Source organism: Saccopteryx leptura, chromosome 4 (genome assembly GCF_036850995.1).
Source record: "Saccopteryx leptura isolate mSacLep1 chromosome 4, mSacLep1_pri_phased_curated, whole genome shotgun sequence".
Lineage (NCBI taxonomy): Eukaryota > Metazoa > Chordata > Mammalia > Chiroptera > Emballonuridae > Saccopteryx > Saccopteryx leptura.
In genome coordinates this window covers 151,413,167-151,430,775 of record NC_089506.1, presented here as the reverse complement: position 1 = coordinate 151,430,775, position 17,609 = coordinate 151,413,167, and the positions used below count along the sequence as shown (strand labels likewise).

Genomic DNA, 17,609 nt, shown 5'->3' with positions numbered 1-17,609 from the left:
TAAAAGGAGAAAAGTGGTTTAATTGAAGAGGTATTTGAAATAAAGTCAACAGGACTTGGTAATGCCAGTTGAGGAATAAGGGAAAGGAAGGTTTCTAGGGTAATTTCCAGGTTTCCAACATAAATTATTAGATAAAATCTTATGCTATCTATTGAGATGGGAAACACCAAAGACGGAATCAGTTTTTTCTAGAAGATCAAGATTCAGTTTTCAGATGTACTGAGGTTTCTCTTCTACCTTGAATGACCATTCTTTAAAAGTCTTCTTTGGTTGGCCCTGGCCGGTTGGCTCAGTGGTAGAGTGTCGGCCTGGCGTGCGGAAGTCCCAGGTTCGATTCCCGGCCAGGGCACACAGGAGAAGCGCCCATCTGCTTCTCTACCCCTCCCCCTCTCCTTCCTCTCTGTCTCTCTCTTCCCCTCCCGCAGCCAAGGCTCCATTGGATCAAAAGATGGCCCGGGCGCTGGGGATGGCTCCTTGGCCTCTGCCCCAGGCGCTAGAGTGGCTCTGGTCGTGACAGAATGACGCCCCGGATGGGCAGAGCATCGTCCCCTGGTGGGCGTGCCGGGTGGATCCTGGTCGGGCGCATGTGGGAGTCTGTCTGACTGCCTCCCCATTTCCAGCTTCAGAAAAATACAAAAAAAAAAAAAAAGTCTTCTTTGGTTAATTTCAGAGGGCTTTTTCTAGGGTTATTCCCATTTGAACTACTTAAGAAGTGGCATTTGCATGAAGTAGGAAGAAGGTGGTAGAAGAATAAGACAGGAAAACATTTCTAAATCCTTAGAAGTAGCTCACTAAAGCACTTGAAAACAAAAACAGGAACTGAAAATAAAACAATTTTAAATTTAATAAGCAAATCAAAAGCAGTCCTGAATACTTCAATAAGTGAGAGTAATTGCCTTAAAAATACAGTGGTACCTTGACACAGGAGCACTTTAAATCATGAGCAATTTGACAGAGGAACAATCACTTGCGGGATTTTCTGCTTTAAGTCATGAGTGGATATTTGAATCATGAGCTCCTACCACCCTCCACTAGATGGCCTGGCAAATGTTCTGAAAGGGAGGAAGAAACAAACTTCCACGGAAAGGTTTTGTTGATAGGGCCTCTAAGTGAAAGTGAGGAAAGTGTGGCAAAAAAGCCAAAAGTCAGTGAAGAAAATGATGATTGTTGGGCAAATGAGTTTGTAAAATTTGTATTTTCTGAGTTTGCTCACTTTTATTGTTAAAAATGGCGCTGGCCAGCTGTCTGTGTAATTGCTAATTACCTTCCTGCTTGGGAAGGGCCACTGTTATGCTAATGTTTCCTCCCCCTCCACCAGCATCTTCACCTGACCTTGAAGGTTAATATACTTCATAAACCAAATTATTTCTTCACAGTCTCTCTTATTATGTGTGTGTGTGTATAAATACATGTATATATATATGTGTGTGTATACATATATATGTATTTGTTACTTATAAAGTACATTTTCTTATTTAAAAACATAAAACAAAAAATTCGTCTGGTTTTTGGGGGCTGGAAAGGATTAATTGAATTCCCATTCATTTAAATGGGTAAATTCAATTTGACACACGAGCAAATTGAGTCATGAGCAATGAAACAAATTAAACTCGTGTGTCAAGGTACCACTGTATGTCATTTTAATTACTTTCAATCATTATGTTTTCAAAATTCAGAACATAATTTCACTATATGTCACTATATTGGTAGTTTACAAAATAAATTTTTAAAAATGTCTACTATTTATTTTACTTACCTCTAAAAGGAAATCCTCTAGATACTGTATTGGATAAAATGGAGCCTTAAAGTTATCTTTTTCTTGCTCAGCCTTGATTCTTGCATTACTGGCAATCACATGAGTTATTCCACTTTGTGAACTTTTTGGTAAAATAACATTTGCTTTTCCAGCCTCCAAAACTCTAAATAAAAATATAAATAGTAGAGAAAGTATTTTAAAAAAGAAGTATATTCAGTCAAATTATCTAAATCAATTACTTCCTTACAGTAAGAGAGCAATTTTCTGAAAGGATTTAAATTCCTTTGGGGGATCTCAGTGCCATGGAGAATAACTATTGCAGTGATTTCTTAAATTATAAGTTGTTCGGAGAAGATGTTTAAGAAATTAAGCTGTTCTTTCCACTTACCAATTTCTTGATACGCAAGAGGCTTTTAAAAATTCAAGAATATTAAATTTACTTCCTAAGTAAAAGTCATCTCAGTAAGCTGAGGAAGTAATGAAAGAAGTCTAGAAAGTAGATACCTCAGATAGCAACATACCTTTAAGGAAATCGTTCTAAACCACAAAAAATTGGAACTAGTTGCCAACCTTTCTCCAATAATTAGATTTTGAAAAGTTAACTCTAATCTATATTAACAAAGACACTTTCCATTTAGATTCAGAAGATATACACAGACACACATGCCAAAAGTTTCACAAATTCTGCTTCTGCTTAGAATTTAGAAAGTCACAAGAGAATACTGCTAACAATAAGAAAAAGCCAAAATATCTACAAAAAAAATTGTAATTTTTCTTGAACCTGTTAAAAAACTGAGGTAACAAACCAACTAGGAAACTGAATTTCTACAGAGTGATAAGCTCTGTGTGAAGAGACTGGATACCCAAACTATTTCACTTTTGCCAGGATGAAGGAGAGAAGTGGTTGCCATAATAGCAGGTAAAAGAATTAAGAAACATTTAAGGCCAAGTGCAGGTAGCATGACAATATATTTAGGAATACCTGACACAATGACAGCCCACTCTCACTTGCAACCTCTCTGCTACAGACCTCCACTAAGTATTTTGAAAAAGAGTATGAGCAGGTAACACAGGGAGCCCCCTTTGGTAGCACTGATGGACCAGCTGGGACTGGCTGCCACCAAGTAATAGACATAAACCGGACCCACTTCCCTGGGTCCTTCTCTTATATAAGCAAAGCCATTTGGGTAAGATAAGCAAGTTTTCTACCTTCAGAACCCAGAGAAGGTGCACTAATTCTGTTGGACAAGTGGAAGTAAAACCTATCTGCCTCTGCAGAGGGACAGTATAACCTGTTGTGCAGCCCCCCAAAAGATCTACTGTTTCTCACTGTGGGATAGAGGCAACAGCCACCTGTCCATGGAAGAGGGCTAGGAATGCCACTAGGGCTTAGGATCCTGCATCAATACAAAGTAGAGATGTAATACTGGATAATGGAGAGAAATTCTTTCTTGCCCAAGAACCTGCCCATACATAGAAGGCAGAATATGGCTGCCTTGGGGGATTGAGACACAAACATTAAGACAGTCCCAACCTCAGGGACCAAGAACACAAAGAATGCTTAAGACTGGTGCTTATGTAACAGCCCTGGCTGGTTGGCTCAGTGGTAGAGCATCGGCCTGGTGTGCAGGAGTCCTGGGTTCAATTCCCGGCCAGGGCACACAGGAGAAGCGCCCATCTGCTTCTCCACCCCTCCCCCTCTCCTTCCTCTCTCTCTTTTCCTCCAGCAGCCAAGGCTCCATTGGAGCAAAGTTGGCCTGGGCGCTGATGATGGCTCTGTGGCCTCTGCCTCAGGCACTAGAATGGCTCTGGTTGCGGCAGAGCGACGCCCCAGATGGGCAGAGCATTGCCCCCTGGTGGGCATGCCGGGTGGGTGTATGCGGGAGTCTGTCTGACTGCCTCCCCGTTTCCAACTTCAGAAAAATACAAAAAAAAAAAAAAGACTGGTGCTTATCTAACAAAGCTGAAACTACAGCCACCCTTAACCCACCAAAGAAATGAGTAACAAGCAAGAGAGAAACAGTATGAAGAGGATCCTTTTAAAGACCTTTCAGTAGTACAGGGACTACTGAAAGCTGACAATGGAGCAGGAAAACTAATTAAAAACCTGCTAGCATCTTAGGCCCCACATTAAACCCAAAAGAACTGTAGCCTACTGCTGGAATACAATGAAGAAATGCATTGAAGGAGACTGTTTCATTAACAAAACCCAAACCAACCTCAAGTCACAAGATTAACTCAACCACCCCTACTAACTGCCTTGCAGAATAATTATTAAAGGTTTTTGTATATAAATACTATTTATCTCTTTCACATGTGAGGTCTATGCATACAATAAATACAAAGCATACATAAAAAGCAAATGAGAAAAAAACAATTATTGTCAAGAGATAAAAGTAGCACAGAGAGATGATCCCAATGTTGCAATTATCAGAAAGTAACTGTAAAATAACTGTAACTGACATGTTAAAGGATACAGAAAAAAGGTAAACAATCTATAGGAAGAGATGAGGAATTCAGAAGAGAGTATAATGGAAATACTAGATGTAAAAAATATTTATCGCCTGACCAGGCAGTGGTGCAGTGGATAGAGTGAGGTCGCCAGCTTGAGCGCAGGCTCATCTGGTTTGGGCAAAGCTCACCAGCTTGGACCCAAGGTCGCTGGCTCGAGCAAGGGGTTACTTAGTCTGCCGTAGCCCCACTGTCAAGGCACATATGAGAAAGCAATCAATGAACAACTAAGGTGTTGCAACGAAAAACTGATGATTGATGCTTCTTATCTCTTTGTTCCTATCTGTCCCTATCTATCCCTCTCTCTGACTCTCTCTGTCTCTGTAAAAAAAAAAAAAAAAAAAAAAAGAAAGAAAAAAAAATTTATCAAAGAAAAATTTCTTTGACAGGCTATCAACAGACTGTAAGTAATTAAGGAAGGAATCACTGAATTTGATTATAGGCCAATAGAAACTATATAACAGAAACACAAAAATGGACAAAAATAAAAGAAAAAACAGAAAAAAACATGCAAAAGCTGTGGAACAGAATCACATTGCCCACAGTATGGGATGGCACTCCAGAATAAAAGGAACTCAATAGAATAAATATTTAAAAGATAATGGCCAAGAATTTTCCATAATTAATAAGACAAAAACAAAAAACAAACCTCACATATTCAAGAAGCTCAGAGAAACCTAAGCAAATAACATAAACAAAAATAACAATATACAAATTAACAACACACACATATATATATACACTACACATACACACACGTATCTGGATATTTAATGAAACCACTAAAAAGCAAAACTCATAATACTTCTTAAATTTTAATTTCCAATTGTTTGTCATAGAATATACAAACAATTTTTATATAGTGAGTTGCCCTGTGATCTTGCTAAATTCACTAATTAGTACAATAACATTTTTTGGTAAATTATTTAGTTTATGACAATGGCTTTTAGAATAAAAACAATTATTTCATTTTCTTTCCAATTCTATTCTCTTATTAATTTCCTTTACCTTACTGAACTGGCTAATACTTCTAGTAAAATGCTAAACAGAAGTGGTCATAGTACACATGCCTGTCTTAGTCCCAATTATGAAGAGGAAAAAACTCAAAATATTAACTTTAGATTTTGTCTTAGATGTCATCTATCAGGGTGAGATTACAAATATTCTTAACAAAATATTTGCAAATATGATCAGCAATTTATTAAAAATGATAATATACTATAATAGAATTTAGCTCAGGAATACAAGTTTGGATTAACATTTAAGAATTAATAGAATAATTTGGCCCTGGCCAGTTGGCTCAGTGGAGAGCACCAGCCTGGCGTGTGGAAGTCCCGGGTTTGATTCCCGGTCAGGGCACACAGGAGAAGCGCCCATCTGCTTCTCCACCCTTTTCCCCTCCCGCAGCCCAGGCTCCATTGGAGCAATGTTGGCCCAGGCACTGAGGATGGCTCCATGGCCTCTGCCTCAGGTGCTAGAATGGCTCTGGCCGCAAAAGAGCAATGCACCAGATGGGCAGAGCATCACCCTCTGGTGGGCATGCCGGGTGGATCCGGTCAGGTGCATACAGAAGTCTGTCAACTGCCTCCCCACCTCTAACTCAGAAAAATACAAAATTAACAGAATTAACAGAATAATTTAACATATGAACAGAATAAAAAAGAAAAGCCAATTATCTTAATAGATATAGATAAAACTTTCAGAGTAATCCATTTATAATAGCATCCCAAAACATTAAGTACCTAGGGTTAAATTCAACAAACTATGTGTAAAGTTTATATAATTAAAACTATAAATGACAAATTTAAAAATAAATTATTTTTGGGGGGGATAAAGAGAGACAGAGAGACAGGAACAGAGAGACAGGGACACACAGGAAGGAAGAGAGATAAGAAGCATCAATTCTTCATTGTGTCACCTTAGTTGTTCATTGATTGCTTTCTCATATGTGCCTTGACCAGGTGACTACAGCAGACCGAGTGACCCCTTGCTCAAGCCAGCGACCTTGGGCTCAAGCTGGTGAGCTTTGCTCAAACCAGATGAACCCACGCTCAAGCTGGTGACCTTGGGGTCTCGAATCTGGGTCTTCCACATCTCAGTCTGATGCTCTAGCCACTGTGTCACCAAGCGACCGCCTGGTCAGGCAATAAAAGTTTTAAAAACAAAATTAAAAGAGACTTGGAAGGATATACAATTTGTTGATAGGACAACTCAACATTGTTAAGATCTCAATTTTCCTCAATTTGACCTTCAATATAATCCCAATCAAAATCCCAGCTAGTTTTTTTGTAGAAATTGACAAGATGATTGTATCTAAAATGTATAAAGAAATATAAAGGATCCAGAATCACCAAAACAAATTTGAAAAAGAGAAAACTAGAGGATTCATACTACCTGATTTGAAGACTCGCTATAAAGCTGCAGTAATTAAAACTTGTTGGTATAGGTATACGCAGATATCAAAGGATCAGAATAAGAAGTCCAGAAAGAGACCGTATAAACACAGTCAACTAATTTTCAACAATAGTACCAAGGTAACCGAAAAGCAACTGGCACCCTCATATATTGCTAGCAGGTGTGTAAAATGGTACAACTACTTTGGAAAATAATTTGGCATTTTTGTATAATGTTAAACATACAACTGCCATTTGAGACAGCAATTTCGTTACTACATAGTTATCTAAGAGAAATAAAAACCTGTACATCAGTGATTAAATAAATGAATGGATTGTGATATAGCTATAGAGTAGTATACTGATCAACAAAATATAAAATGATTCACACAAGGTGGATAAATATCAAAATCAAAGGAGTATATATGATCCTAGTATATGAACCTACAACGAAAAAAAACAAATCTAATCTACAATGACAAAAGAAATCGGTGGCTATCTGGCATTGTAGTAACAGAATTAAATGTACAAGAACACAATAAAATGTAGGATAATATAAATGTTACAAATCTCTATTATAGTGAGAGTAAACTTGGGTGTATAAATTTGTCCAAACTCTTCAAAATGTAAATTTAAAATGTGTACGTTACTGTCTATAAAATATACTTCAATGAAGCTGACAAAAAAAAACACCTTTGTACCCCCACCTCAAAAAGTCCTACTAATATTAGAATTAGTTTACCCAATAAAACTTTTAAACATGATATGAAAGATAAAAAAATGAAACTATGATGGAAATAATATGAAACATGAGTGCACTAAATAAACCTAGAAAAAAAAGCTTTTGTGATAATGTAATATTTCATTTGTAAAAATCTAAAAGTGCTTTAAAAGAAAAACAAACCAAAACAAAAAATATGGCTTGGCTCAGCCAAAAAAAAAGCAATAAAATAAAGACCATAAGAGTAATTTAAAGAAATACTATAGCCCTGGCTGACTGGCTCAGTGGCAGAACGTTTGCCGGGCCTGTGGAAGTCCCAGGTTTGATTTCCTGTCAGGGCACATAGAGGAAGTGACCATCTGCTTCTCCACCACTCTCCTCCCTGCTTCTCTTTCTCTCTCTAGTCCCTTCCTGCAGCCATGGCGCAAATTATTTGAGCAAGGTGGCCCAGGGTGCTGCGGATGGCTGCATGGCCTCACTTCAGGGGCTGAAATAGCTCGGTTCCCAAGCAACAGAGCAGCGGCCCCAGATGGGCAGAGCATTGCCCTGTAGGCAGCATGCTGGGTGGATCCTGGTCAGGGCTCATGCAGCAGTCTGTCTCTCTGCCTCCCTGCCTCTCTACCGTTCACTTAATTAAAAGATATATATATATATATATATCAATATATACACACACACATATATATATATTAAAAAATACATTTTGTTCCTTTAGACACATACACTTAAATGTGCAAAATGGCTCAACATTCTAACTAAATAACTGCAAAGAAATACAAAAAAAAATATTCAGGTAAATCAAAACTGTTTTCTCATTAATTTCTTTAGCTTTTATATGCTTTCATCTTACCTTATAAGAGAACCACTTCGTTTATCAGCTCTAACAAGGAGGATAACTTTCCACCTGTGAAAGGCGCCTGGAGCACCAGTGCGTTTCAATTCTTCACGCCATCTTTTAGGTGCAGATTGCATTTGAGGTGAATAATGTGAATCTTCTTCAATTTTATATCCCCATTCGTAAGTTGTTTCATCAAGCCACCTGCCACTTTTGGCACTATGAATTATGTAGTCCTTAGTTAGTACCCACTTTCCTAAAAAGCAAATAGTCAACAATTTTGTTTCTGATAAGTGGTAAACAATAAAGACCAAAAATCAAATAAAATTTAAACTTTATCAAGACTGAAGACAAAACAAATAAATGGAAGCATATATTGTGCTCATGGATAGAAAGAACTAGTATTATTAAAATGTCCATCCTACCCAAAGCAATCTACAAATTCAATGTAGTTCCTATCAAAATACCAATGTTACTTTTCACAGAAGTACAACAGAACAATCTTCAAATTCATATAGAACCACAAAAGACCTTGGAGAGCTAAAAAAAATCTTGAAAAAGAACAACAAAGTTGGAGGCATCACTCTATCTGATATCAAACCATACTATAAGGCTACAGCAATCAATACAATACAATGTACAGACATATGTTGTAGAACTGGGCAACTGTAACCTGTACAATTATGTTAACCAGTGTCACTCCAATAAAATTTAATTAATAAAATAAAGTTGGCCAGGGAGCTGAGGATGGCTCCATGGCCTCCACCTCAGGCTCTAGAATGGCTCCAGTTGCAGAGGACCAATGCCCCAGAAGGGCCTACATTGCCCCCTAGTGGGCTTGCCAGGTGGATTCCAGTCGGGCACATGTGGAAGTCTGTCTGTCTGCCTCCCTCCGTAACACCCTTCCCTGCCCCCGCTTCTCTCTTCGGAAAAATACAATTAAAAAAATATATAGTACTGGCATAAAAACAAAGATCAATAAAACAGAAAAGAGCCTACAAAGAAACCCATTCCTTTGGGGTCAATTAATTAAGTCTATGATAAAAAAAGGTAAAAATTTACACTGAAGTAGAGAGTCTCTTCAAAAAATGGTGTTTGGAAAACTCGACAGATATTTTTAAAAAATTGAAATTAGGCCACTTTCTTACACCATATACAAAAATAAACTCAAAATAAAGACTTAAATGTAAGACTTGAAACTATAAAACTCCAACATGAAAACAGGCAATAAACTCTCTGACAGGGGTCTTAACAGTATTTTTTTGAATATGTTTCCTAGGGCAAATACAACAAAATAAAAAAAAATGGGACTATACAAAATTAAAAATATTTTGCACTAGAGAGAAAACCAATAAAAATGAAAAGGTGAGAGACAAGATGGTGCTGGAGTAGGCGGACATACCAACTCCCATCTCCCAGAACCAAAGTGGATTAGAAACTAATTTTAAGAACTATCATCTGGAAAAACCAACTTTGGACTAAACTAAGAGGACTCTTCAACCAAGGAACACTGAAGAAGCCACACCGAGACTGGTAGGAAAAGCGGAAACACGGAGAGGGCTGCCCAGCTCCCCAGAGCAAACGGCAGCAGGGAGAGACTCACATGACAGGAAGTGAGTTTAGCAGAGAGGGGAGGGTCCTGAGCCCCAGGAACAAAGCCCCAGCCTGCAGCCCCAGAGCCTAGAAGAGGTGTATGGACAGTATTTAGCTGGAAACAAGAAAGGATACTGTTTGTGAGAAAGAGACTGATTTCTCAGACAGAGGAGTCTCCTTAAAGGGAACGCATAGAAAACCTTTCTCACAACCACTCACCCGGGGCTCCGGGGAACAGGGAGAGAGGAGAGGACCGAAGTACCAGGAAGAGTGTAATCTAGGAGGCACAAGGAGAAACATTTTGGGAGACAACCACCCTAACCCCTGGGACGAGTCACTCCCCAAATCTGAAGTGAATATTTCCCCTGGAAACAGCAATACCAGCAAAGGGAAGCAGGACACCAGCCAAACAAGCTCTCCCGCGGCACTCAGAGCAGAGTCGCTTAGAAGGAGGGAGCTTTCCGAGCTACAGTAGTGAGTCTTAGGGTCTGAGCTGCAGCGCCCACACCCACATGGCTAAGGGCTCGCCGGAGGGCAGGCGGTGGCGGGACACGGAAGCACGGTTCTGCCGGCAAGGGCAGAAGCTGGTGGACACCACTGGGCCCAGGTGTGAGCTCAGTCTTGCCTGACTGGGGAGGAGGGGACGTGCAAAAGCAGTCAAGCCCAGCTGCAGGCGACCTGTAATCCAGCCTGCAGGAGAAGGGCGGGAACCCCAGAAGGGGTGGAGACCAGCCCTTGTGCAAGGGTACAGGAGCACAGCCTTGCCCTACCCGTGGAAGCGAGTCTTGTGGCCTGACTTGGGAGATGGCTTCTCCTGCGGTGGGCAGGGGGAGCCAAAAGCCCAGAACAGGCAGAGTCCCACTACTGAGCATGGGCAAACAGTCCCGCCCGGCCTGTGGAGCCAAGGCTTGCAGCCCTCCCACGAGCAGGCTCCTCCTCCAAGGGCGAGGCAGAAGCCCGGAAACAGGCAGAGACCCGCAGCTGAGCAAAGGTACTGCCACTGACCTCAGGGCTGAGCATAACGCCACCCACGGGGGTGGGGCGAAGGCCAAGGCCACCAAGGCTTGTACACCTGAGCACGTGATCACAGTCACCCCGTGAAGAAAAGTCGGAAACCACAGCAACAGCCCCAGTGGGCAGGCACCGGCAACGCCCATACCCAAACACCCTACACAGCAACAGCAGAGGGGGTGGCGGGCCTGCAGACAGACCATACCTAGGGAACAGAGGCCACACCCAGTGGACTCCAGTGACCAAGACCTTCTTTTACACAGAGAAGATGAGAAGGCAGAGAAATAGAACACAAATGAGTCAAGAGAAATACCCAGAAAAGGACCTGAATGAAACAGATATAACCAAATTACCAGATGCAGAGTTTAAAATAACAATTAGGATGCTCAAAGATATTAGAACAACAATAGATGGTCATTATGAACACCTAAATAAAGAGATAGCAGATATAAAAACGGACATTGAAATAATAAAAAAGAATCAGTCAGAAATGACAAATACAATATCAGAAATGAAGAACACAATGGAAGGAATTAAAAGAAGGATGGATGAAGCTGAGAATCGAATCAGCGAGTTAGAGGACACGATAAATAAAGGCACGGAAGCAGAGCAGAAAAAAGAAAAGAGACTCAAAAACTGAGGAAACTCTAAGAGAGCTCTGTGACAACATGAAGAGAAATAACATCTGCATCATAGGGGTTCCTGAAGAAGAAGAGAAAGAACAAGAGATAGAGACTTTGTTCAAGCATATCATAGCAGAAAACTTCCCTCAATTAAGACAGGAAAACATCTCACATGTTCAGGAAGCACAGAGAACTCCATTAAAGAGAAACCCAAAGAAATCAACACCAAGACACATCATAATTAAAATACCAAAGCTAAGTGATAAAGAGAAAATATTAAAAGCTGCTAGAGAAAAAAAGACTATCACCTACAAAGGAGCCCCCATAAGGATGACTTCCGACTTCTCAACAGAAAAACTTGAGGCCAGAAGGGAATGGCAAGAAATATTCAAAGTAATGCAGAACAAGAGCCTACAACCAAGACTACTTTATACAGCAAGGCTATCGTTTAAAATTGAAGGGGAAATAAAAAGCTTTACAGACAAAAAAAACCTCAAGGAATTCACTACAACCAAATCAAGGCTGCAAGAAATGCTAAGGGGCCTGTTGTAAACAGATCAAAGGAAAAAAAGAATATAGCAAAAGAGGAATACAATTTTAAAGAATAAAATGGCAATAAAAATTTACATATCAATAATAACCTTAAATGTAAATGGATTAAATGATCCGATCAAAAGACATAGGGTAGCTGCGTGGATAAGAAAACAGGACCCATATATATGGTGTCTACAAGAGACACACCTTAAAAAAAAAAAGATGCACATAGACTGAAGATAAATGGATGGAAAAAAATATTTCACGCAAATGGAAATGAAAAAAAAGCTGGGGTAGCAATACTTATATCAGACAAAATCGACTTTAAAGCAAAGACAATAGGTAAGAGATAAAGAAGGCCACTACATAACGATAAAGGGAGCAATCCAACAGGAAGATATAACCATTATAAATATCTATGCACCTAATATAGGAGCACCTAAATATATAAAGCAGACTTTGATGGATTTAAAGGGCGAGATCAACAGCAATACGATAATAGTAGGGGATTTTAATACCCCACTAACATCACTAGATAGATCCTCAAGAAAGAAAATTAACAAAGAAACAGCAGACTTAAAACATATTAGATCAACTTGATTTAATAGAAATCTTCAGAACCTTTCACCCGAAAGCAGCAGAATATACATTCTTTTCAAGCGCTCATGGCACATTCTCTAGAATAGATCACGTTAGGGCACAAAAGCGGTCTCAACAAATTTAAGAAGATTGAAATCATACTGAGCACTTTCTCTGATCATAATGGCATAAAACTAGAAATCAACCACAACAGAAAAACTGAAAAATACTCAAACACTTGGAAACTAAATAGCATGTTATTAAATAACGAATGGGTAAACAATGAGATCAAAGAAGAAATTAAAAAATTCCTAGAAACGAACGATAATGAGCATACATCAACTGAAAATTTATGGGACACAGCAAAACCAGTCTTGAGAGGGAAGTTCATAGCATTACCGGCATACCTCACGAAGCTAGAAAGAGCTCAAATAAACAACTTGACCCTACATCTAAAAGAACTAGAAAAAGAACAGCAAGTAAAGCCCAGAGCTAGAAGAAGGAAGGAAATAATAAAGATCAGAGCAGAAATAAATGAAATAGAGCAGCGGTTCTCAACCTGTGGGTAGTGACCCCGGCGGGGGTCGAAAGACCAAAACACAGGGGTCGCCTAAGGCTATCGGAAAATCCACCACCCCCAATAGACTGAAAGAGGCCTCACACTGAGGAATCTGCTGTGCAGATTCTGCAGTGTAAAAGATCTGCCTCCTATAAAAGTCTATTGGGGGTGGCGGATTCCACCTTTGGAATTTTTCTGCTCTAGGAAAAGTTCTAGCGAGGAAAAAATTAAGCAACATGCTCTATATTTGAGCGGAATCTGCTGCAGCCTCCCATTGACTTGAATAGGAGAGGAAGAAATGTGTCAGAACTGCATTTCTGCCGTACAGGGGATCTCTCTTCTGCGGAATCCACGGGTCTCCCATTGAAGTAAATGAGATGTCGATTCCACCGCAGAATGCACTGCTTTATAGTTTGAAAGAGCCCTGAAAGATACCATGCTGTGTAGAAACTCCAGTGTATCCTATGACGTAGTTCACACTGTTCTATATAGAAAACTTGCCACTAATCTGGAAAAAACAGATCCATTAATTAAGCAGCTATTTACGGAATGGTAGCCCCAATACACTAGGTAAGGAGGTCCATTAGTAATAAATAGTTCTCAATATATAATTAAATATTGTTTTTGTGATTAATTACTATGTTTAAATTTTGTTTGATTTGTAGCAATGAGAATACATAATGCATATCAGGTATTTACATTCCGAATCATAACTGTAGCAAAATTACAGTTATGAAGTAGCCACCAAAATTATTTTTTCATTTGGGGTCACCCCAACATGAGGAACTGTATTGCGGCGTCACAGCATTAGAAAGGTTGAGAAACACTGACATAGAGCCTAAAGAAACAATACAGAGGATCAATAAAACCAGGAGCTGGTTCTTTGAAAAGGTAAACAAGATCAATGAAGCTTTAACCAGACTCACCAAGAAAAAAGAGAGAGGACTCAAATAAATAAAATTAGAAACGAGAGTGGAGAAATAACAACTGACACAACAGAAATATAAAATATTGTAAGAAAATACTATGAAGAACTGTACACCAAGAAACTAGACAACCTAGAGGAAATGGACAAATGCCTTGAAATATATAATCTTCCAAAAATTAATCTGGAAGAATCAGAAAACCTAAACAGACTAATTACAACAAATGAGATTGAAACAGTTATCAAAAAGCTCCCAAAAAAGAAAAGTCCTGGGCCCGATGGCTTCACAAGTGAATTCTACCAACTATTCAAAGAAGAACTAACTCCTATCCTTCTCAAACTATTTCAAAAAATTCAAGAGGAAGGAAGACTTCCAAGCTCCTTTTATGAGGCAAGCATAATTCTGATTCCAAAACCAGGCAAAAACAACACAAAGAAAGAAAATTATAGGCCAATATCCCTGATGAACTTAGATGCAAAAATCCTCAACAAAATATTAGCAAACCGGATCCAGCAATATATGAAAAAAATCATACCCCATGATCAAGTGGGATTTACTCTTGGGAGGCAAGGCTGGTACAATATAAGCAAATCAATCAATGTGATTCATCACATAAACAAAAGGAAGGAGAAAAACCACATGGTAATTTCAATAAATGCAGAAAAAGCATTTTTTTTTTTTTTTTAAATAAATTTTTATTAATGGTAATGGGATGACATTAATAAATCAGGGTACATATATTCAAAGAAAACATGTCCAGGTTATCTTGTCATTAAACTATGTTGCATACCCCTCGCCCAAAGTCAGATTGTCCTTCGCCACCCTCCATCTAGTTCTCTGTGCCCCTCCCCCTCCCCCCAACCCTCCCCCTGTCCCCCCTCCCCCCACCCCTGGTAACCACCACACTCTTGTCCATGTCTCTTAGTCTCATTTTTATGTTCCACCAATGTATGGAATCATGTAGTTCTTGTTTTTTTCTGATTTACTTATTTCACTCCTTATAATGTTATCAAGATCCCACCATTTTGCTGTAAATGATCTGATGTCATCGTTTCTTATGGCTGAGTAGTATTCCATAGTGTATATGTGCCACATCTTCTTTATCCAGTCTTCTATTGAAGGGCTTTTTGGTTGTTTCCATGTCTTGGCCACTGTGAACAGTGCTGCAATGAACATGGGGCTACATGTGTCTTCACGTATCAATGTTTCTGAGGTTTTGGGGTATATACCCAGAAAAAGCATTTGATAAAACCCAGAACCCATTCATGATCAAAACTCTCAGCAAAGAGGGAATACAAGGGAACATACCTCAACATGATAAAGGCCATCTATGACAAACCCACAGCCAACATCATACTCAATGGGCAAAAGTTAAAAGAAATCCCCTTAAGATCAGGAACAAGGCAGGCGTGCCCCTTTCACCATTCTTATTCAAAATAGTTCTGGAAGTCCTAGCCACAGCAATCAGACAAGAAAAAGAAATAAAAGGCATCCAAATTGGAAAAGAAGAAGTAAATCTATCATTATTTGCAGATGATATGATATTGTATATAGAAAACCCTAAAGTCTCAGTCAAAAAACTACTAAACCTGATAAATGAATTCAGCAAGGTGGCAGGATATAAAATTAATACTCAGAAATCAGAGGCATTTTTATACACTAACAATGAACTGTCAGAAAGAGAAATTAAGGAATCAATCCCCTTTACCATTGCAACCAAAAAAATAAAGTACCTAGGAATACATTTAACCAGGGAGATTAAAAATTAGTACTCGGAAAATTATAAAACATTGATAAAAGAAATCAGGGAAGATACAAACAAGTGGAAGCATATACCGTGCTCATGGTTAGAAAGAATAAACATCATTAAAATGTCTATATTACCCAAAGCAATTTATAAATTCAATGCAATACCAATTAAAATACCAATGACTTACTTCAAAGATATAGAACACATATCCAAAAATTTATTGATATATGGAACCAAAAGAGAACACGAATAGCCTCAGCAATCTTGAAAAGGAAGAATGAAGTGGGAGGTTATCACACTTCCGGATTTCAAGTTATATATACTATAAGGCCATTGTACTCAAAACAGCTTGGTACTGGCATAAGAACAGGCATAGAGATCAATGGAATAGAACTGAGAACCCAGAAATAAACCCACACCTTTATGGACAAATGATATTTGACAAAGGAGGTAAGAGCATACATTGGAGTAAAGACAGCCTCTTCAACAAATGGTGTTGGGAAAATTGGAAAGCTACCTGCAAAAAAAGGAAACTAGACCACCAACTTATACCATTCACAAAAATCAACTCAAAATGGGTAAAAGACTTAAATTTAAGTCATGAAACCATAAGCATCTTAGAAGAAAGCATAGGCAGTAAGCTCTCTGACATCTCTCGCAGCAATATATTTGCCGAATTGCCTCCACAGGCAAGTGAAATAAAAGACAGGATAAACAAATGGGACTATATCAAACTAAAAAGCTTCTGCACAGCTAAAGGCAATAAGAACAGAATAAAAAGACAAAGTACACAATGGGAGAATATATTTGACAATGCGTCTGGTAAGAGGTTAATAACCAAAATTTATAAAGAACTTGTAAATCTCAACAACAGGAAGACAAACAATCCAATCAAAAAATGGGAAGAAGAAATGAATAGACACTTCTCCGAAGAGGAGATACAGATGGCCAATAGGCATATGAAAAAATGCTCAACATCACTAATCATTAGAGAAATGCAAATCAAAACCACAATGAGATATCACCTCACACCAGTCAGAATGGCGCTCATCAACAAAACAACACAGAATAAGTGCTGGCGAGGATGTGGAGAAAAGGGAACCCTCCTGCACTGCTGGTGGGAATGCAGATTGGTGCAGCCACTGTGGAAAACAGTATGGAGATTCCTCAAAAAAGTAAAAATCGAACTGCATTTTAACCCAGCTATCCCACTGTTAGGAATATACCCCAAGAACACTATAGCACTGTATGAAAAGAAGAAATGCACCCTCATGTTTATGGCAGCATTGTTCACAATAGCAAATATCTGGAAACAGCCCAAGTGTCGGTCAGAGGACAAGTGGATTAAAAAGCTTTGGTACGTATATACTATGTAATACTACTCAGCCATAAGAAATGATGACATCGGATCATTTACAAGAACATAGATGAACCTTGATAACATTATACTGAGCGAAATACGTAAATCAGAAAAAACTAAGAACTATATGATTCCATACGTAGGTGGGACATAAAAATGAGACTCAGAGACATGGACAAGAGTATAGGGGTTACGGGGTGGGGGGGAGGAGAGGGCGGGGGGTGGGGAGGGGAGGGGCACAAAGAAAACCAGTTAGAAGGTGACGAAAAACAATTGGACTTTGGGTGATGGGAATGCAGCATAAGCAAATGGCAAAAATACCTAGAGCTGTTTTTTCTGAACATATGTACCCTGATTTATCAATGTCACTCCATTAAAATTAATTTAAAAAAATGAAAAGGTAACCTACTAAATGGGAGATAGTATTTGCAAAAGTATATTCAATAAGGGGTTAATTT

At 38.9% G+C, this 17,609-nt stretch overlaps 1 protein-coding gene across 2 annotated transcripts in view; it reads right to left on the bottom strand.

Moving 5' to 3' along the window:
• Positions 1-17,609, bottom strand: part of SLF1 (SMC5-SMC6 complex localization factor 1) — a 94,280-nt gene that overhangs the window by 59,661 nt on the left and 17,010 nt on the right. For both annotated transcript variants that reach the window (XM_066381843.1, XM_066381844.1), the window contains exons 4-5: positions 8,232-8,472; positions 1,757-1,919 (exon numbers count right to left, since the gene is read on the bottom strand). In XM_066381843.1, the coding sequence (XP_066237940.1) occupies positions 1,757-1,919; positions 8,232-8,472 (404 nt within the window). The remainder of the gene's footprint in view (positions 1-1,756; positions 1,920-8,231; positions 8,473-17,609) is intronic.